The sequence below is a fragment of the Heterocephalus glaber genome, unplaced genomic scaffold, assembly GCF_053883595.1.
Source record: "Heterocephalus glaber isolate CG9 unplaced genomic scaffold, H.glaber_assembly_v1.0 deba00001610, whole genome shotgun sequence".
Lineage (NCBI taxonomy): Eukaryota > Metazoa > Chordata > Mammalia > Rodentia > Bathyergidae > Heterocephalus > Heterocephalus glaber.
Window position 1 is genome coordinate 32,062,805 of NW_028258381.1, and position 23,320 is coordinate 32,086,124.

A 23,320-nucleotide genomic window follows, 5' to 3' on the forward strand; every position below is an offset into this window, starting at 1 on the left:
AGCACAGTTTGTGATAGCTAAAACTTGGAAACAGCCCAAATGCCCATCAACTGGAGACTGGATAAAGAAAATGTGTTTTTTTTTATAAAATGGAGTACTACTCAGCCATAAAAAATGAGAAATTAGAGACATTTATAGCTAAGTGGATGCACATTGAGGCAATACTCTTAAGTGAAATAAATAGGACACACATGAATAAATACCAAATAGTTTCTCTGGTGTGAGAAACTGAAAGTGTAAATAAGGACCAAATGTATAATAGGTAATCTGAAATAGAAAGAAAAGGGGCAAAGGGGAAGGAAGTGGGAGGGCTAGGGGAAAGGAAAGAAGGGAATGGAATTAATATGAAAAAATGGAAAAATAGGTACAAAATCTTTGTGAATAGGGAGGACTGGAGGGGTTGAAGGGAGGGCTGGGCAAGGGTGAAAAATAAGAACCAAGAGAGACTATGTAAAGGTGCAAATTTCCAATGATGAATGTCATTATATTGTATACCTAAAATGTACCAATGATTAGAATGAATAATGGATAATGTAAAATAGGAAGAAAAGGTCCAAAGGGGTAGAGGTAGTGGGAGGGGCAGGGGAAAGGAAAGAAGGGAAAGGAAAAATGATGAGAAATGGAAAAAATGGAAATAAAGTCTTTGTAAATAGGGAAGGGTGGAGGGCGTGAAGGGAGGGCTAGGAATGGGGAAAAAATAAGAACCAAGATGCATTATGTAAAGGTACAATTCCCAATGAGAAATGTAATTGTGTTGTATACCTACAATGTACCAATAAAAGAATTTAATACAAAAAAAAAAACTTCAAAGAGAAGGGAGGAGCTTCTCATCAAAAGCTGCATCTGCAACTCCAGAGCTCTTGCTGTGCAGTGGAAGTCTGTACTTACATTACAAGGATGCTTGCTCTGTGTGGTCCCCAGGTGGGACACTTGGTAGCCCGTGATCTCATTGATATCATGAAGCTGAGTTGGACCAAGTGATTTCTGAAGTTTTCTCCAACGTTCAAGTTTAATGGATTTACATGTTACCAGATGGAGAGCCCCCCTGGGGCTTCTTTCCAGGTTCTCAGTGTTCCAAACAAAGCATTGGACTAGACACACAGAAAAAGCAATGAAAGTGTACATTTATTGAGGGCAGGAAAGAAGTACACTCTTCAGGGCAAGAGTGAGCCAGGAAACACACTCACTACAACCCCCAGAAGAAAAGAATGGAGTATTTTGTATCCGAAATTCCCAGGTTGTCTTTTTCTTGCAAATAAGACATTGGGAAAGTCATCCTATCAGTCATTTGGCATCATGCCATATACAAACTGACCTATCCAAAAACTCATTTGGCTTCCTGTGTAAACAGAGGATCAGAAATAGTGTCTTTTAAATGGTTGTCCCCACACAGAAAGGAAGGACTGAAAAGAGCATCTTCTGATTGGCCCTGTGAACAGCACCAGATTCAAATGAAGGAATGAAAATAGAAAATTTCTCATTGGTGCAAAATCACACTTTTCTGATTGGTTCTGTGTACAGTGATGTTGGCATCGTGGTGTTGGGAGTGTCCCTTGCTCTGTTGCCATCTTGTAGGGAGACAGAATTTCACATTGTGGCGCTATTTGGTTTAGCAGCATTAGAGAAATTATTGTTTTTCCTCACCAAACTTGCCTTCCTCCATCCCTAAGCTGGCCTGTCTTTTGAAATAAGATTTGGCTTAATTTTAAGTGTCAAAACCTCTTATGGTTTGAATCTCAAATGTTCCTCAAAAGTCTCATGTAAGCTTTCAGAAAACGATCGGGTCATAAGAGTCATAACTTCTTCAGTGTCTTATGTACTGATGAGATCCTAATTTGGTGGCCTCAAAGGGAGGTGATGGAAGCAGAAGGTGAGGCCTAGTTAAAGGGAGTGGATTATAAAGGGGTGGACTTCACAACTCTCTTGCACCACTGTCCCATCCTCTCTGCCACTTTACCCCTCTCTCTGCTTCCTGCCTGCCAAGAAGTGAGCAGTCTTCTTCTACCATGCCCACCCACCATGATGTTCTGCCTCACCACAAGCCCAAGGCAATGGAACCAGTCAGCCATGGACTGAAACCTCTGAAGCTGTGAGCCAAAAATAAATCTCTCCTCCTCTCACGTATTTGGTCACAGCAATGCAAAGTTGACTGACACAGAGCCTGAAATGTTCTCAGGACTGTGACTGGTGAGGCCAGGTGTCTCAGTTACTTTTCTCATTGCTGGGACAAAATACCTGACACTTACCAGTTAAAGGAGGAAAGGTTTGTTTCAGCTCACAGTGGGTAGAGATTTCAGTCTGTAGTCAGCTGGCTCCAAGGCAGGATGGCATGGCAGAGCAGCAGGAGGCAGCAAACAGCCAGCCAAGCAGCAAAGCAGCAGCCTCCCCTTCCCTGTTATTCTATCCAGGCTACAAGCCTAATGGTTGGTGCCACCCATTTCCAGGGTGGGCCTTCCCATTATCCAGACCCAGAACTATGATAAACTCATCAATGGACTAATTTAGTCACACTCTTAATCTATATTCACATATCCTTAATCCACATTCACACACCCTAGTTCTAGCCACTTCCAAAAAGCCCCACTTGTGAGCACATGAGACTTCAGGGGGGCATCTAGATACAAGCCATAACACCAGGGTTAGTGCTTAAAAATAATCTCCTGTATCCATTTATGGCTGTCTAAACCCCTTTTTATGATGGTAGAGCCAGAAATTGGTCCTGCCAGTGGAGTCTATAGGGCAGGGCCAAGTGACAGGTGCATTAGATCACCTGGGGGTAGAGAATGAAATGGGGCAGCAATCAGAATTCCTAAAAGAAATAAAGAAAACAACCAAACTGAAGTAGCCATAGAAAGTCCTAAAAGCCAAAAGCAGTTAGCAAAGTTATCACACCTACAGTGATAAGAATAAGGTCATTATGGAATTTTCTAAGTCAAATGTTCCTCTCTCTGCCTCTGGCTTAAATCTGCCACACTGGGACTGAGATATAGCAAATGCTTAGAAAAAAACAGACAGAGCCTTTGTTATAAGGGGCACCATAATGCTGTTCAAGGACACTTAACATGTCTCTGAAGAGAGATGTCCTAGAATCTGAGGGTTAAAGGCTATCTATTTTCACCCATCCAGCAGACATTCTATGAAAGAACAATTTTGAGAAGCAGTGTATCACCCTGAACCGAGTCACTTGAGGCATTCAAACCAGAAAATTGGGGAGTAGGGATTTGCATCTAAGATTTGTTAACATAATTTCACGTTTTAAAAAAAGACATGTAAAACTAAACACTAGTGGGCTTAATAACCCTATTAAATCTATTATTCACAAATTATATGCTATATATTGCAAATGATTAGCCTTGTTATAATTATACTTTGCCAAATGAATAATAGTAACAAAGGGCTGGTCATCTGACATTGGATGAGGCTGATGGGTTGGGATAGAATCACTAGCAGCCATTCCCCAAGTGTGGCCCATGCATCCCTAGGGCGGTCTTTAAGGCCTCCCCAGAGGGTCTATGAGTTAAAAACTATGTGCACAACAATACTGAACCCGACCGGCCTTTTCACTGTGTAGCCATGTGTAGGGATAGAACAAAAGTACAGTATACCCCCACGAAGCCGTGGTTCAGGGTTCACGACCTCAGTCTTTGCAGATTTTTCCTTAGACCCTAACTAGTAATTGTTTGGGGAAACTCCCGCAATTTCACGGAGACCGCAAATACCCTCTGCAATTGCGGCGGGGGGGGGGGGGGGGTTTGCAAGTAGCCGATCCGAGAGCGTTATTCAGTTCTCCTTGCTGTTGATTGGCTGCTGCTCTGTAACCTATCTCAGGCAGGTGCACCAGCATTATTCCCCATCATAACAGGTTGCTATAGCTCATGTAGCTAATTCCAGTACTCTCAGTTTTATTCTTCTTAAGGCCCTAAGAACCCTAAGATGCCAGCAAAATGCCCTGCATTTCTAAGGCTTTATTAATACAGTATTTTATTAAATAAAATGACATAACTGTGGGACACATATTTAGGGTTTAAACTATACAAATAGGCATTTTTCTGACCATATCTGAAATTCATGGTTTTTCACAATTCATGAGTGCTCTAGGAATGTAACCCCTGTGAACTTTGAGGATCCACTGTACTGACAGACATACATGTATCAAAGCACAGGCACAAACTACATTAGTAATTGTGGTTGCTTCACCTCCATGACTCTTAGCTTCAAACTGGAGGTAATTCTTCCCCTATAAACGTCACTTACGCTATAATCGCAACATTCTGCGATGCTGAGGCAGGAAAGTCTCAGTAAGAAATAAAAAGGAGAGAGAGGAAGACTGGCAGCAAGGACAGGCTTTGTTTAAGATATAGACCAGAGAGGGGCCACTGGCTCCAAAGTGCCAGAACAGCAACTTTCTTACAGAGTAAGGGGTTTTCATGGGGTAGTAAAGTCACCAGAGAATGAGGAAGCTGGAAACTCATTATTCTGGGATCAGGTCACCTAACTTGCTCTGTGGTCAATGGTCTGTTTCATGTTTGCGCTGTTGGATTATTCTTCTGGAGCTGAGGGTCTCCTGGTCTGGAATGGCCTGTTCTATATACAGGACTTAGGTCAGGCCGGTTGATTAGAGGTATTGGTATTGTTAGGAAGCCAAGAGAACGTGGGGAAGGATTGGAACTCATGGGAAGATGTCCTTCAGACTTTTCCTTTCAATCTCAAGTTCAAGCCCTGGCACCTTAGCCACTTAGATAGACCCTCAGAATAAAAATATAAAAAGGCAATCTAGGAGTGTAGCTCAGTGCAAAGGCTCTGGGTTTAATCTCCAGTACTGAAAAAAAGTTTCCTATGAACTAGAAAAATTTTAATTTTATTAAACTTGAGTTCATGATTTTCAAATAATTTAATCAGATGAAATGAAAAATATGCATTGAGCATTTCTGCCCCACGACAAAGCATTAACAGAGCACAAAGTTTGTCTTAAGGAGAAGCCCTTGCATAGGTAAGTTGAAAACTAAATTCATTTTTTATAAAATACCAAATAACAGATTTAGATTCTTCCATTTTAGATATATGGCAGTTTTTTATTTAGAATGATTAAAATGAGCTTGTTGCTTCAAGAAAAATAAGTGTCAATGATGGATGCTAATCATAAAATTTGAGTTTCAGAGAAACATTTGAAATTTGGAATATCTTTACCTTGTACTCTGAACTTGACAGCTTCTTAATACTCAAAGACTTTTCTAAGGAGAGATACAGCAATATTAGCAAATGAGATTTTTCATTATTGTATCATAAGATGTACCAAATTTTAGAATAACTTTAAAACTCAGTGAGCCATATACTTCTGAATAACTAATGTGTGATATATAAAATCATGCTTGGGTAAAAGATTCATTAAAGATGTAAGTCAAACCAATACATTTTAACATAACAAGGTGTAAAGTTCACTGATGTAATTTCAGAGTACACTTTGCAACTAATCAAGCTTTAAGAAGCTACCATTTGTTGAGTTGGGGTATAGAATCAAAGAAGGCATTCATATGTATCTAAAAAGCATATTAGAATGCTACTCCCCCCAGCTACGTGCACATAGAGATTTACAAAAGTAAAAAAACAAGGGACAGAAAAATGTTTTTTCAGAAGAAAAGTTGATGCTCTCGGGTAAATTGTCCATTATTTTTCTTTAGCATGAATTAATAATTATGTTTCTTCATTTGAATTTCTAATATGGTAATATTGATAGATTCAACTCATAAACAAAAGCTTGCTGGAGTCCTCAGTTGTTTTAGGAATCCCAAGTGGGACTGAGTTCAAAAGTTTGAGAACCTCTGTTCTAAGGAGCATAAAAAAGAATGCTGCCAAGGACAGAGGTGGGGTGCCCACCTTCAGGGATGAAGGACAAGAAGATTGAGAAGGGACAGCCCTGAGAGTAAACTGAAAACTGAAAGAGTCTGGGGCTCTGGGGCCAAGGAGAAGTGGCCACTGCCCTGATGCTGCTAGAGGCTTGGGAAGGCAAGAGCTGAGGAAGGTGGATGGGCATGAAGATGGAGACCACGGGTAGACTTGGGCCAGAACCAGTAGAGTTAGGTGGTGTCAGGATCCAGATGGAGGTGATGAAGTGGGTTCAGGCGAGCATGGACAGCTCTTCCAATGAGCTCTGCTACCCGAAAAGGAGTGAGAGATGGAGGGGTATAATGGATCAGAAAGACTTTCCTTGATGAAATGAGAAGTCCTACAGCATTCTTACAGTAACGAGACAATCAAAAAGAATGAGGAAAAAATATGCCCCTAGAGAAGGTCAGAAGGCCTGGATCTAGGCCTTCCAGACACACAGGCACTGCCCCAGGTGAAAAGGACCCTCTGTCAATTCTGTGGCTCCTGGCAGAAGGGACTCTCCCTGCCATACACCCACAGATCCCTCCACCTGTAAGGACTTTCCTTTACCCCCACTTATTTTTAAACTTTTGTTTTTACTTACTTGAAATATGACTCTATTTCTATTTTACAAAAAATGCTGATGTGTGTAAAGTGTGTTGGTCATTTTCCCATTGCTGGGACAAAATACCTGACACCAGCAACTCATGGTTGCAGTGAGTTAGTCCATGGTCAGCTAGGTCCAAGGCAAAAATGGCTTGGTGGAAAGACCTGGCAAAAGACCACTCCTCACCCTATGGCAGCCAGGAAATAGACAGCAAACAAAGGAGCTGATCACTTTCAGGTCACACCTCCAGTGGCCAGGCTCCACCTCCTAACAGCTCATTCAGCCATGAACTCATCATTGGATGAAGGCATTGCTGAGTATAGCATCCCCATGATCCAATAACCTTCCAAAAGCCTCACCTCTAGACACATGAAACTTTTGGGGAAAATCCTAGATCTAAACAATAACATAAAGTAAAATGTCAAAATCTCCTCTTTATGTCCCCCATTCACTACCTTTCCCAGAAGAAAAGTGATCAGTTTAGTGTAATTCCATCCAGACACTTTCTAGATATCTGCACTCATATATTTGTACTTAGTGAAATTAATACTTTGTTCAGATTTTTCCACTAGTGACATAATGTGCATAACATATTATCAGTATTTTGCCTTAATATTTCTTTGAGCACTTTCCATTCTTCTCCAGTGCTGGGTAGTATATCATAGCATGATCATTTCTCCTACAATGGACATGGTATTAGTCAGCTTTCCCATTACTGGGACACAATATCCAACACCCACAACATAAAATAGAAGAGGTTTAATTTGGCTCATGATTTCAGGAGATTCATTCCACAGTCATTTGGCTCCAAGGCAGAAACATCATGGCAGAAGGATGTGACAGAACAAAGCTGTTTAGTTCATGGTGGGCAGGAAGCAGAGCAGGGGAACAGCACCAGAGAGGGAGGGATCAGACCACACACAGTACTCCATGACCCAACCAGACACATCCAGAAGTATGTTCTGCCAACCTACTAGACATTTTTTAATCCCATCCAGTTGACATATCATGATTAAGGGTCACAGACATTTGACTTATTTCCAAAGTCTCATTATTCCCAATAATACTACAGTGAATATTCTGTGCTCTCTCTTGATGAAATGTAAGGATTTCTTTGGGAGAAAGAATCATTGAATAAAAATGTGTATATTTTAAATTTTTATGAGCTCTCCAAATGACCTGTACCAATTTATAGTCTCACAATTAGTGTATGAGAATATTTATTTCCCCACATCTTGCCCAAAACTGGATATTGTCCACATTTTTAATTTTTTTCTAATCTAATGATAATATTTTATTGTTCATTTAATTTTCAACCTCCTGCTTACTAGGGAGTTTGAGCATCTTTTCAAGGGCATCTACCCTCATTTCTGTCCTATCTAGTCACCTCTTCTCATGCACCCACATCCTCTGCTCAGGGACCGGTCTTTCTAGACAGCCTCCTACTCAGCCCCTTGTAATGGGTTGCTTCTCCTCTGCACTCCTACTGTGTCCTTCAATACCAATGTCCATCATTTATCATACTTGTTTAGCCACTGTCTTTCTCTCCACTGCCCTGCAGCCCAACTCTAAGCATTCTGGTTATAGTAATCAGGTGGCTTTGCTTTATAGCCCTGGTGCCTGACACAATACGTGGCACGTAGCAGGTGCTCAACAATAGAATTGCTGAACCAGTTCATAACATCACTCTACATCTGTTGAGTGCTTTACAAGGTACAAATCTCCTTCACATGCATTTTTGCAGATTGCCCAAATCAAATCCAATTTGCAGGAACCTACAATTTAGTGGAAATGGTAGGAACAAGGAGTGAGGAGTATAAACAGCATGAATTAAATCACGAGCTGCCTGATGTGATGTGTATAAAAGTAAGTCAGCGTAACTTAAACCCTTGACTCCTGAGTGTGTCCTATAATACATGTTCTATGATAAATCAGCCAAATTAATTAAAATATTTAATCATGCCATCAATACAAAAATATTAATTACACAATCAACAAATTAGAGGAAATGAACTTAAAGGAAAATTGTTAATTCCACAGCTAAGTAGAAAGAATAAAACAAGGGGAAGGTTTGCTACCAAGTAAATTTAATCAATAATAGATAAATCAAGCCTCTATGTGAATATTTGTACAGAATGATGTGATTTTTTCAACCTAGGTTGATCAAAGTAAGTGAACACCCTCCACATTTCTCTAGTAGAATTTGTATAACAAACAGGTCCTGATTTTACGGTATTTCAGTATTCAAATAGAGATCACAGAGGTAACCCATAAATTTTCTTCAAAAGCTATTTTTGTGAAATACTGGTTCCACACGATTTAAAAAGTATTACACACATTTTCTAAAAGATTCATTAAGTCAAATGGGGCTGGGAAATGCTAGTTTAAATAAAGGAAAACAAATTTATGTAGTGTAAGGTTTACCAGACCCTTCATGATGCCAAAAAGCTTTGTATAGCACCCCCCCCAAAAAAGATAGAACATTGTCTTAGTCCATTTTTGCTGCTATTATGACACATTTCCTAAACTTATTTGACCACAGTGCTATGTAGAATCTGTACGTGTGTTTTATGAAGAAGATTCATCTTAAGAAACTGGTCTTCTCAGAGCATCCTTTGAGAAATACTGTTAGGTTAATAAAGCAATCTTCTGTGTCGCAGCTGATCTTCTCAGATTTAAAAGCATCCATACCCTTAAATCTCCCAGTTTTATTACATTTTAATCTTCATCCAAATATATCAGCCTCAAATCAAATCTGGGGCTGGTAAGAGCCAGGATGGAGAGAGTTACAACTGCTCCAAGCTCAGAGAAAGAAATCTTAGGGAGAGGTTAATCTAGCAGATACGCAGCCTTGTTTGAGTCCAGTAGATCATGAATTATTGAACACAATGCCCACGAAGTCTATCTCTCTGTACCCTTTTCCTTCTCCAGATTCAATATTTATCATGCTGACCTGCTAATCTTTTCATGTTTGGGCTCCCAAGGTCTCCTCCATGTAATCACCCTCAGCCCCACATCCCTACCCCATTGGTCTGTCTCAGTACCCAGGTTCTGATCTGCATGTTTATCCCTCTCTGAGCCTGAATCTGGGTTGTTCTGTGATGCAATCAACTGGGGTTACACAGAGCTCTGGGATGTGGCTCATATCAAAGAACTAGAAGAAATTTTAAAAAGTCTTTAATCTGTCTCCCTGGTCTCAGGCGGGCTTGGCCTCCATTTACATCAGAAAGAAAATTTTCTGCATTTTCCTCAAAGCTTCCTAGCAGAACAGGCCCCTGGATCAAACCTGTCTAGCCTCTAAATTATCCAATTTTCTCCAAATCCACCCCCTGCCCCAGTGCTTCACATCAAATGTTACCATTTATCTCTCACCCATCCTCCTGCTAGCCTTCCAAGGCCCAGTCTTTTCCACATCTTATTCCCTCGGACGTAACTCAGCAGGACCCCAGTGTGTACTCCTGAATTAGTGCCTTGGAGAGTCAGAAATGGCTTAAGAAAATCCACTAGGACAGCATCCATCACTATGAGTCATGTCACACTTGATTTATCCTGAAGACCTCTGACAGCACACTGCTCTTTGGGGAAACTATGTTTTGCCTCTCTCCAAGCAAATTCAGCTCTGTGTCAATACAAGAACTGGCCATTTTTCATTTTTAAATCACCCCTTTTAATTTGTCTGCATTTTTCTTTAGGCCCATTCTTGATTTTACTTTGGAATGGGGGCTGTTAGAAGGTGTGTAGAGGAAGTAGGCTTCTTATATTATCGAGCCAATGTTGGGAAAACAACAAGTAACCATTCTGCTTCAGATTTACCTATTTTGGATTTTGGTGGGGGAAGTCAAATTCTGGCCTGCACACCCTCATAGGCAATGCCCGTACTACCCAGGGCCTCCAGTAGATGGTGATGATAAAACTGGAAATTTTACCTGCTGGCTCCCAGCAGGCTTCCGCTGTTGAGGATGGCAGTACTTCAGGCCTTGGCAAGGTCTGGGAAGAGACCTTTCAAGTCCTCGTCACTGGCACCCCTCAAAGTACACAGCTGAAGCAGTCACCTCTTCTGTTGACTCACCAGTCTGGGGTTTGTGGTTCAACAGAACAAAAAGAGAAATAGCCAGGTGTAGTGGAGCACTGGGAGGCTGAAGCAGGAGGATTGCCAGTTCAAGCCCAACCTGGGCAATTTAGCAACTTAGCAAGATCCTGTTTCAAAATAAAAAATAAAAAAGGGCTGGCGTTGTAGCTTGGTGGTAATGTCTTGGGTTTGTTCACTAGTACCAGAGAGAGAAAAGACAGGCAGGCAGGCAGGCAGGCAGAGACAGACAGGGAGACAGATGGAGAGACTGGAAAACTTCGCTTGAATCCAGGTGGAGCTAGAAGAGGAGAGAGACCTGAGACCAGAGCAGCCACTGACAATTAACTTAATTATACATTGAAGTTCTTGTGTTCCCGGGTGTCCCCTTCCTTCAAGGCATCTCAAAATAGTAAACTGACCCCACCAAATTCTCAGGGTTCCTGAGCACTCTGTGGGAAATTCCTAAAATTTATTATAGAGAGTATTTATTTGGGATCGGATGAAAGAAAATAAAAACAGTATCTTTGGCTATATGAAATACTTTTAGTGCTTGGCATAAAATTTTAATCCCCAAATTCTAGGTGCTATTTCTAGGCAGAAATGTTAATGAACCCACCTCTGGGTAGTAAAGACATCTACATTGTTGGAATGAAGAGCGTAACTAACTACATCTGTAAGATTAATACCCACACTGTTTACTCTCAGGAGCAGGTCATGAGCAATGCCCTTTTTGGTACATAAATTCCATTTTTAGAATTATCAAAAATACATTTATGGCTAAATATTGGTAACAGTTACTTTCCCAAAGGAAAATAAACCTCCTTTATTGACCGTGAAATTATTTTAGTATTGAACTCAGCTCTAATGTCCATTTCCCATCTGCTTTTCCAAAATATAATAAAATAGTCAAGGCAGAGGGCATAAACCATGCAGCACATAAGTATCCATTTCAGGCTTCTGAGTAAAATAACAGATTGAACACAACACTTCCTTCTCTCCCTTGAGAAACTCGTCTCAAATGACAGTAAATGAATTTGTCCACAAGGACAAAGAGAATGGGAAGAACCGACAGCCACAGAACCTTGAAAACCAGAGCAGAAGGACAAGCAGTGACAGACAGTAGGTTCAGGCAAGCTGCACCCCAGTTAGTGAGAGGAAGACCAGCCAGCACCCCATATGACACTGCAGAACCCCAAAGACTGGAAGACTAATAGCTAACAATGGGAGGGTTGTTGAATGATTTCTTTTTAGAAAACCATTTAGTTCTTCCAATCCCTTAACTCTGTATAGCTGAGCAACTGCCACAGCACCCCCTTGCCCTGGAAGACTAGAGGTTCATTCTCCGGAGATGCTAAAATCAAGGGCCTCCGGGCTGGGAGATGCCAAACATAGACGGGGAAAAGAGCACCCTACTGTAGCACATGCCAGTGGAGGTCAAGAACTCTTGCTGCCCTGGTGGAGCACTGAAAATCCAGCCTGGGCTCTCTTGGCTGCAAGCTGGATGGCCCATCTCTCAAAGATGCTAAGTGAGAGAGGACCAGCCAACTCCTCCACAGCCAGGACCATGCTCAGCAAGCATCCCAGAATAGCCCAGGTCCCAAGCACCTGGATTCCATGGGGTTTTTTTCAGGTACTGGGGATCGAACTCAGGACCTTGTGCTTGTGAGGCAGGCATGGTGCCACTAAGCTAAATCCCCCCACCCTTATGTTTCAACATAAACCAACAACCCAAGATCATCAGACATCTGCAGGAAGCCTCACAGATGAGAACCATACAAAAACAGAGAGAAAAAAATGACTTAGAAATTATCCACCAAGGGAAAAACTTTTAAAAAGGAAGATCTTATTAATATCCCTATAAAATAACTAAATATATTCAAAAAGATAAAAGAAGACACAACATTCATAAAATAAGAGTATGTGACAAAATTAACGGACTATTCAGAGAACAAAAAAGATTACTTCTTTTATTTACCAGTGATAGTAAATTATTTAAATAGAAGGTTGAAAAGCCAAAGTTGAGAATATCAGCCAGAAAAACAGAATAAAAAGATGAGGGGATAAAAATAAGAGAAAAACTAGGAAAAATTAAAAGATAGGTCCAATAATCCAATACCCACATAATAGTTGTAGGGGAAAAAAAAACAGAAGAAAAAGAAGAAATGAGGATCTCATCAATAAAATAATTCAAGAACGTTTCTCAGAACTAAATACAGTAACATGAATTTCTAGGTTGAAAGGATCTGTCAAATGTCTACCAACATGAGTGAAAACTGACCCACACGAACCCTGATGCCATAACATTTTCGAGCACTTGGGATACAGTACTGCTACAAGCTTCCGAAATGTCAAGACAAAGACTGGCTTCAGACTTAACACTGGGGGCTGGAAGTTCGTGGATTTGTTCCTTCAAACTTCTGGGGAAAAATCAACTTAACCTAGAATTCTACAGCAAACCGTTTGTTTACCTAGTGTGTAACAAAGCACTCTGAACTTTAGTGGCTTAAAACAATCATCATTTTTACTGTATCTCACAATTTTGAAGGCAAGAGATTCAGGCAGAGCTTGGATAGCCAATTCTTTCTCTCCATGTGATACTGACCCTGGTTACTCAGTGGTCTTCACGTAATGGCCAGGATGGGCTGGAGGATCCAAGATAGCTTCCCTCCCAAGATGGGGCCTGGAAAGGGTGACTAGAAGGTGAAGTTCAGGGAGTCTTTCTTCCTTCCCATGAAGGGTCTTTTTATTTTTCTTCATTAGACTTTATTTTTTAAAGAGTTTTAGGGTTATTAGATGTCTGGGTGGAGGACAGGAAAGATAAATAGGTAAAACCGAGTAGATTTTAAAGCAGTGATAATATAGCCTGTATGATACTATAACAGTGGATATATGCCTTTGTTAAAACTCAGACTGTCCAACAGAAACAGTGAACCATAATATAAACCATGGACTTTAATAACGTATCAATACAAGCTTTTCATTGTAACAAGTGTACCACATTTAATACAAGAGATATTTTGTATTTTCCATTTTCTGCCCAGTTTTTCTGTAAATCTAAGTGGGCTTATTGGGCTGTCTCCCCTCTGTAAGTCAAGGAGGGTCTCTAGTTGGAATCATACACTATGCAGTCTTTGGGTTGGCATCTTCCACTTAATATGCACTTAAAGTTTCTTATGTCTTTTTGTGACTTATAGCTCATTTCCTTTTATCAATAAATGTCCCGTTGTATAGACACACCAGTTTGTTCATTTATTTAGCTACCGAAGGATATCTTGGTTGTTTCCAAGGTTGCTTCCTTTAGTGTCTATAGCAGCATAGTTATACTGCTTTATATGATAGTACAGGGCACTGCAAGCCAATAATTTCCAGGACTTTTAAAAGCTGGAGTTGGCATAATGTCATTTTGCCACACCCTATTAGTCCAAAAAAATGTCATGTGTCAGCCCAGATTCAAGAGTAGAGGTGTCAAGAATAGTGTGGCTGGCTGTCTTCAATCTGCCACAGCAGTCAAAGAAGAAAACTCTAATGGTCCTGAATAACAGTTTTATTCACCCTTTGTGAAACTTAGCAAGAAGCTGATCCATCATGTTTGGGGCGCCTCCTTTTAACAAAGCAATTGCTTATATAAAAATTTATTACATCTCACTATGGTGGAACTTGCCTTTAATCCTAGCACTCTGGGAGGCTGAACCAGGAGGATTGCAAGTTCAAGCTCAGCCTGAACAATTTAGCAAGTCCCTACCTCAAAAGAAAAAATGAAAAAGGGCTGGGGATGTAGCTCAGTATGAAGGCCTTGGGTTCAATCCCCAGTACCAAAAAAGTCTATTATTATTATTATTATTATCATCATCATCCAGACTTCAACCTCTTTTTTTCAATAATATGTAGAGTGTCAATGAGCATAGCTCCTGCCCCAGAGATGTCTAACCCACCTGTGCCCTTTCTAAGAAATTTTCCAGTAGGATAATGAGAGTCCAGTGACTATGTGGACTCTACTTCCTTTCCACTTCATGTTTTTCCCAAACAATTATGAACTCCACTGACGGTTATATTTACAGTGTAATTTAGGTTTCTGGGCTCATCTTATACCTTACTGACAATCAAGTCAAAGAATAAAAGCATTTTCAGATATACAGGTGTTGAAAAGGATAATGATACTTTCCATCCACCCCTCAAAGTTACTTAAAAGTAGTCTCCATACAATAAAGGAAAAATGTAACCTTCCAGGAAGCAGGATATCTTAACAACACAGGGAGAAGTGAAGAGTCCACAAGACCACAGAGATGGGAGCTCCCAGAAGATCTGCTTCCCCAAGATAAGGATAGTTAAATCCAAACTGAGGCAAAGTTAAGAGGCTCCAGGACATATATTCACAAAGACGATAGCATTAATATATGCTATTTGATACATGAGAGCTCATTGAGAAGAGATCATACAACAGTAGAAGATTTGAGGGCAAAGTGACAATAATTACTTGGAAAATTAGGCAAAGAAACAAAAGGCAACTAATACTCCAGGAAAATTGAAAAATCATAAAGAAACAGCAATTATAGATCAGTTATGAATAGCTAAATCCTCTTCTAGAGTAGGATAATGTCAAAGACTAATAATTAAGAAGTAGCTTTAAAAGTATGTTACTTAGAGAGAAGGAGAAAATACAGAAATTCACTCAATTAAAGTTAATATTAGTTGCCTCCAGGAATAGAGATATGAGGAAAAGAGGGAAGTTTGATACTGCTGTTTATATACATAAACTATTTCATTTTATAAGACTCACCATCTGAAATTGTCCAAATATACCTCTTCATTGAGACTTCCTTTATCTACTCTAATCTTGATCTCCCTTCCCTCCTCCTAATCTCCTTTCCTTTCATAGACTTTATCATTTTCTAATATTATTTTACCTATGATATTTAGTGTTTTTATCTGTCTTTTCCTACTGGTTGTCAACAACACAAGTGGGATTATTTATTTTATTCATTTTCCACATAACATGAGTGCCTAAAATGAATAGTGTAGAACATAGGAGGTGCTCAACAAACATCTCTTCAGTAAATTAATTTGTTTGTTCCTTCATTTTGCAGTTGTGGGGATTGAACTTAGGGCCTTCACACTGAGCTACTACCCATAACCCTTTTTTGAGATAGGATCTCACCAAGTTGCCCATGCTGGGCTCAGATTTATGATCTTCCTGCCTCAGCCTCCCCAAGAGCTGGATTTACAATCTTACACCACCGTGTCTGGCTAATTTATTTGACTTTTAAATTATGTGCATAAGAAGCTTTGATTTGATATATAAACATATATATTGATATATAGCCCAAAGAAACACATACTTAAAATATTGCTCAAACATGTTGGGCTTCTGTTAAGAAATGTTATCATTAGTTTTCTCAGACTTCAAAAAAGACACTTTCAACAATTTCCAAATACCCAGACGTGATATATACTTACCTTTTTTGAGCACATGCCAAGTACTGAAATACAGTAAGATTTGCATAACAATTAAAAATAAAGGGTGATTGTGTGTAAGGTTGAGATATGAACTTATCAGACTGAAGAGAAGATACACTTGAAAAGTAATGGAACATATATGAGTTTATTATTCATTAGTTTATATCTGGTCTTGTTTCAAAAAGAATTTTAAGAAGTCTATAAAAGTATAGACAACACATTAAGTTACATTTAAATTAAATTAAAAGCTTGGCAAAAGAAAATAGAAAATCAAATATGGGATCAAGAGAAGCCAAAAAACGCTTAAAATATGTATAATTACAGCATGATACTCATATCAAACTTCTCTCTAAGCTCTGTGCCTATTAATAATAGTAACATTAATTAATTCATTATCTAGAAGTAAGAGAGACTCAACATATGGGTGGTTTAAGTAAGAAAATACATGAGCTTATTTCTCTTACACAAAAAAACTTCAGAGATAAAACAGCCTGGGGCTGGTACAAGAGCTTGACTCTGCACAGTGCCTGTGGGTCTAGGCTCCTGCAGTTCACCCCTCTGCTTTCTCAACATGGGCCTTTTCTCCACAGTCCAAAATAGCAACATTACTCTTATGAGCAGTGGAACAGAGAGAAAAAGGACAAAAAGGAGCAGGAATCAGTATCGAATTGTTTCCTGAGAAACATTGCCAGAAATAGACACTGTGTGTTTCTAATTCTATCTCATCATCCAGAACTTAGTGACAAGGTTGCTCCTAGCTGCAAGGGAAGCTGGAAACCCAGTCATCATTCTGAGCAGACATAGGTCCTGCTCACAACTCTACAACAACACAGGAGGACAAGAGTGTGTGCCATGGCTTCAGAGCAGCCAAAAGAAGGAAGGCAATAGAGTTAGATTCTAACCAACAGCATTATTAAAGATAAATGATTGCTCAAGAAATTTACAGCATTCCTTGGTTAAAAGATTAGAAAGCAACTACAGGGGTCTTCCTACAAAAGAAAAAGGTTGATTTCTTCAACAATATGTGACCATATCAATGTAACCTATTTCATAGGACTGCTGCTTAGAACTCCCAATAATTCACTCACAGTTTGGAGAAACCACTTCGGTGAAGTTATTATTTTCTGAATTCGTTTTCATTGTATTTTTCAAAATCATGCCAAAAATGTTTCTTTGAGCTTCATCGCTAAATATCTTGACATTAAATAGATACAAATGTATTTGTTTCAGGATTGAAGAAAAATCTATTTACCTTCGTTTACGGAAAAGAAACCGCTGTAACCACAGGGATTACCAGAACATTTCAAGAAATGGTAGGTAGCTTTCCACCTAAGCCTTCATCAAAATGCCTGTGATGGTTGATCCTGTCTGGTAACAGACGGTTAAGTACTAACTTTTTAAAAAGTGAGATAACAAAGACCAGAGGCAAATGAACAGTCTCCCTTCCAACAACATTTGGGGTACAAGTGCTCTGAGCTTAGGCTGTGCACCCATAGCACCAGACGCAGGCAAAGGGAAGACCCACACTGCAGCTCTGTCACCCAATAGCAGCATCTAGAAAGGCCATGGTACAGATGTTTGGGGCTCAGGAGTCCGGACCTCAGTGAGGATTAGCTGAACAAGGGCTGAGCCAAAATCAAGGTCATTGCAGAAGCCCTACCACCCCAGTGCTACAAAGTCTCCGCTGAGGTTGGAATCTTAAGTTTTATCTGTGTGGGTTTCAGCCTCCCACCTTGGACCTGCAGGTGGTCTATTGGCCCAGGATTTTGATGAAGTTCCTGTTTGATAAACTACACCCTGGCTGATGCCTAGTGAATTTCCAAGTAATGTTTTGTGACACCATCACACAGAGATGGCAAACACAGTGTGTGTTGCCACTCCATCTTCCCAAGCCTGGGGAACATATTAGTAATCAGCCTTGGCAGCCCTGCCTGCTACACCCAGTCTGCCTTGGCAATTCCCACACCGCAGCATGTCTGAGAATCATCAGTGGCCGATTAGCCTTGGCACATGGCATTAGACCTATTTATCATCCCTGTGCCCTCTCTAATTAACTAAAGAGGTGAAGGAATTTTCTAAGCAGCATGAGTTTTAACTGAATAAGTTACCTACAAAGAGTGCCTTTCTGAAAATAAATATTTTACACAGACTTAATGTTCTAGGATTCTAAGAATAACATAGATTTTTAACCAATAAATAGTACTTGCATTTATTGAGCTCCTACCAAGCACTAAGAACACTTCATGTCCATTTCAGTTAAACCTTGCTGCAACAAATGCTGTCAGGCAAATATTATTATATTTCTTCAGTAGTAAGATTCTGCTGATTGTAATAGCTCCGGTAAGTGTGGAGGGAGGAGAAAGGAAGGAAAATTATAGTGTACACACTGATGGCAGCATCCAACCCAATTACCAAATGTGTTAAAATATATTTCTCAGAAGGGAGGAATTATCCACACTGTTGAAGCTGAGGAAATGGAGACATAGACAGCCCAAGAACCTGGTTCCAGGATTCATTTACAGAGCTGGAACTCCTACCCTGATTTCTAACTCCATTCAGACACTAGCAAAGAGAATAGGTTCGTGGTCCATGAGGCAAGATGAGCATTAAAAAAATGTTCAAACTTACCTGTATGCACATAGGCACAACTAATAGTTCCGATCCAAATAACAGATCCAGATCCTTGCTGAATCTTTTCCTTCAGTGAGATAGATAAATAGCCCTCAACACTATCAATTGCTGTTTTCCAATTCAAACCACAAAAAAAGAATGAAACCTCATTTATGTGGAATATTATGCAGCTCTTGAAAATGATGGCTAATAGTCTTTCTATTTTTTATTTAGAAAGAGAAAACATTTCCAAAAAAAATCAAGGCATAAAATTGGAAACTATGGTTCAATTTGAACCACAGAGGAAAAGAAAAAAATCCAGCTGTTCTTAAGTAAAAAGATTGCTAGAAAATATACCAAATTTTTAATGTTTGGTGGGTTATGGGTGATTTTTTCCCTATTTTTCAGTTTCCAAAAGGTTTTATTTTTACATATAAGTAGCCTTTTATAAACCCTAGAAAGTAACTGAGTCCAGAATTAGTAACGCCTACATAGGTAAAGGTATCCGCAGGTAAAGGCAGGATAATGAGCAACAAGATTCTTCCAGAAATCCAGTGTGTAAGTTGTTCTCACCCCATGTGACTTCAGTGCCAGCATCTCTCTCTTTCCCAGGACACAGATATGTGGATGCCACTGTCCTACTCATAATGAATGCGGCGATAATTTGTAAAATACAAAGCCAGAGGAAGAGACTCCAAAGGGTCCCCCAGACAATTGATAGTAGCCGGTTCTCCTTGTGTGATCTACTGCCTTGACAACCTTTCTTTAAAACTTGGGTTGTGAAGATCAAAAGAGAAGAGGGAGAGGGGAGGAGGGTCCCTCACGAAAGGACACGTGTGTCAAGATTTGATGGGCGCCCATGGCTTCTGTCAGACTCTGTCTAAAGAATAGATGCGGGAAGGAGGGTATTTCCTTCCTTTTCTTTGAATTTTCAATCCGCAGACGTGCATAAAATGTACGCCTTGTCTAGTGTTACTTCTTTGAAGATGCCTCTTGACTACTTTTCTAAGAATGTAATTCTAAAAGGGTTTTTTTTTTAGATTCTCTTGGCTGCTCATTATTTAATGTTCTGGTTTTACTGTCCAGCCCCTCTTCTTCTTTTCTGCTGCTTCTCCTTGCTATGGATTTTCTTTTGATATTATGCAGCACGGAACCTGACTACCCACGCCAAGTTATTTCAATTACTCCCCAAGGTTTTTATTAGATATAGGAAAAGTCAGCTTTCCACATTTTGCATATTTATGGCTGCACTTATTTTTCAGAACCACCAAGAGACAAAGAGGGGAAAAAAAGGGAAGAAAGAATTGAATGGAATATTAAAACATTTCTTTAAAACTGTATAAGAAGAATTAAAGAAATAGCTCCTATTTTCATCTTGGCTATTTTTGTGAGATCTCAAAAATTTCTATAGACACCTCTATGTACAGAACCATTGTCAGGAACTATAGAGCATTTTAAAATGGAAAATGTAGAAGTCATCTTTAATTCGGGGAATGAGTCTCAGGCAGGAGAGGGTTGGGGACAGTCAGGCACCTGCCAAGTCTGCTTTACAGGCAGCAAATGAGATGGCTTATAGGGCACTCATAGCTTTCAACAGGTTCAAAAGGGCCACAGTAGGAGGCAGCTGGCCAGGGTGGAAGGGGGAGGTCTGTGGACTTGGCTAGCACTCACCTTTCCTCTCAGAGATGGAACAAGAGATCCAGAAAACAGAGGTTTTCCCTTCCTGTGGCCTCCTGTTGTTCCTTGAGTAAAAAACAGACCTGGTTTTGAATTTAGAACCTGGAATTGCTGTATGTCTTAGCCAGCTGCTTACTCTCTAGCCTCCTTCTGCATCTGTAAGATGAAGGTCCTGGCTCAGTAAGCACCATTGCCAAAGGCACCTGAATCGCATGCTGGGCTAGCTAGATGATAAGCACACTTGAGTGGAGCGTCTACACCCTGTCTTCCTGGGGGACAGGCTGCACCCAGACTCAATGGGGCAAGGGGGATGGGGGCCTACTTCCTTTTCATCTTTGCAAGCCCAGCTTTTCTCTGTTAACCCAATTCCCTTAATGAAGCAACATCACATTGTAAATGCATCACTACCCTGGTGTATGATTGGTCCATGCAGATGGCCCCACAAACAATGGGAATAGTAACAGGATGCTCCTGAACCTCACAGTGCTGCAGGAGGGAGACTCGGTCTCTTTCCTACTCAGAGAAGTTTTTAAAAAGAAAAAAATAGAAAGAAATTTAAGGGACACACATGGCTTCCAGAATCCAAGGACAGCAGAAGGAGCTGGACACTCAGGCCTCTGGGGATAGTGGCAGGCAGGAAGGTGACAGGATAAGTTGGGGCAGCTGGATGCACCCAGTGTCTTGCAAAGAGAAGGGGCTCCCTCTGGGAGGAAAAGGCTGGGCTGGGGACTGGGGCGGGCCCAGAGGATGGAAGGTGGAGGTGGCAGGTGTGCCTTTCACAGGGTGACGGGGTGAGGGATGGAGCAGATGTGACCAGGTTCGCAGAAGGAGGCAGGGCCACAGCTTCAAGGTCACTCAGGATCCTCCTAGAAGCTGGAGGAGCAGAGGGCAAGGGCAGTGACTAAGGAGAGGAGAAGTGGAGCTCTGCCTGAGGATCCCAGTCAGAGGCCCAGAGCAGCCTTAGCTGGTGGAGCTGGGAGCTCTAGGACCATGCTGAGGCTGAGATTTAGGGTGCAGGAGAACCACATATGGGGCTTCACTCTCTTCCTAGCAACATGCTTACCCCAAGGAGATATGACTACAAGAAGTAGCACCAGAGAGGGCCTAACCAGGGAGGCTGGCAAGACAGATATGGATCCCCATCTCCCATTCCTCCTGTACCACATGGGCAAAGCTGTAGACCTGGGCCTCAGACTCGGCCCGGGGTTTTCTCCTTCCAACCCTATTCTTGTCTGATGCCACTGCCCTGGTTCCTATGCCCTGCAAGCCAGCTGCGCCAGCATATGGGCCTTGTGCTCACCCCTCTGCTCCTCACCCTCCTGGGCTGTGGCCGCATTCTTTGCTTCAAGCCTGGCCTCCCAGATGCACAGATGGAGGAGCTATGGGGGCCATGCTGGTATTTCTAGCACTGAGCTCTGCCCCTGCTGCACACATTGGGACTTATCCATCCAACACACTGTTTTTAACCCAAAGAACTCTGGGGAGTTCCATTTTGCCTTTGAAGAACACTAAAGCACAAACTGTCATCCTTTGCCAATCTGAATGTCTCCTTGGTGGGAAAAAGCACTTGAATGGCAAGATTATGATACATTTAAAACAAAGGTAAGAATCATTAGGAGATATGGCCTCACACCTGTGGAGTGACCATTATCAAAAAGGACAAAGAACAAGCACTGGGGAGGATGTGGAGAAGTTGGAGCTTTTGTACAATGTTGGTAGGAAGGTAAAGTGTTCTATCCACTATAGGAATGAACTTTCATATGAGGCAGGAATACTACTTCTGAGCATTTACCCAGAACTGAGAAAGGATCTTGCAGAGATAGCTGAACTCTCTTGTTCCTTGAAGCATTATTCGCAATAGCCAAGAGGTGCCACTAACCTGTCCATTAGGAAGTGAAAGGATAATGAAAATGTGGTATATACATACAATGGAATACTATTCAGCCTTTCAAAGGAAAGATTTCCTGCCGTATGCAACAATATACACGATCCTAAAGGCCTTTATGTTAAGTGAAATAAACCAGTCACAGAAGGATAAACACTACATGATTCCACTTCTAGAAGACATCTGAAGGATGTCAGATTCAAAGTAGATACAAAGAGTAGAATGAGGGCTACAGGGACTGGGAGACAGAAATGAGGAGTTGCTGTTCAAGGGTACAAAATTTCAGTTCTATGAGATAAGTTTTAGAGACCTGCTGTATCCACATGCCTGTGGATAACAGTACTGTATTGTGCACTTAAAATCTGTTGGGAGAGTAATTCTCATGCTAAGTGTTCTTATTGCAATAAAATTTTAAAATAAATAAATAAATAAAAGACACAAGCAAGAGAAAACAAGGCCAGAAGAAAAACAAATTTAAGATAGTATAAATATATATATTAAGGAAATAAAAATCCATAAGGCATCTACTTTGAATATCAACAAGACTTACCTGCTTTTAAGATAAAACAAACATGTCCCAGTCCTCAACCTCTGTCGCTGCAGGGCCACATAGGTTTGTGGGAGGCACACGGGCCCTCTGCAGTTTGCAAATGAGACTTTACTGGCTTGGAATGTAATGTCTCCTTCACTGGAAGCTTTCCTCCATTGGTTTTTGCAAGTCTAGAAAAACCTTTGTGCAAACACCTGTTTGGTGAAGTTTTGTTTTCAGAAATTCAAAAGAGCTTAAGGGTGTGTTCTTTCCCCCACTAGGAACCAATCCTCTTGTGGCATAATTGAAATTTTGTACCCATTGAACAGGGACCAGAGGCATCCTCTGACTGTGCACCTGCTTGCAGGAAGGGTGGGGAGCAGGGACCACTTTAGCTCTGGATAGGAAGAAGGCAGTGTTGTGAGGCTGCACTGATGTGCAAATGTCTGCAACCTCACCTCTACCACACCCAACCCCCAGCCCCAGCTTCAAAACAAACTGTGTCTTGAACCTCTTAGGTTCTCCACTTCCCAACTGCCACACACACACTTGGAAAAGACTTTCCCTGGCTATTTCCTTGCTCTAGACTTGGGTTAACCTACCAGGGAATAGGAAACTAGGTGA

At 40.8% G+C, this 23,320-nt stretch overlaps 1 protein-coding gene across 7 annotated transcripts in view; it reads left to right on the forward strand.

Annotated features, from left to right (window-relative positions):
- Aoah (acyloxyacyl hydrolase) overlaps nt 1-23,320 on the forward strand; it is a 215,405-nt gene that overhangs the window by 139,294 nt on the left and 52,791 nt on the right. For all 7 annotated transcript variants that reach the window (XM_087196417.1, XM_087196415.1, XM_004840290.4 and 4 more), the window contains one exon: nt 17,226-17,308. In XM_087196417.1, the coding sequence (XP_087052543.1) occupies nt 17,226-17,308 (83 nt within the window). The remainder of the gene's footprint in view (nt 1-17,225; nt 17,309-23,320) is intronic.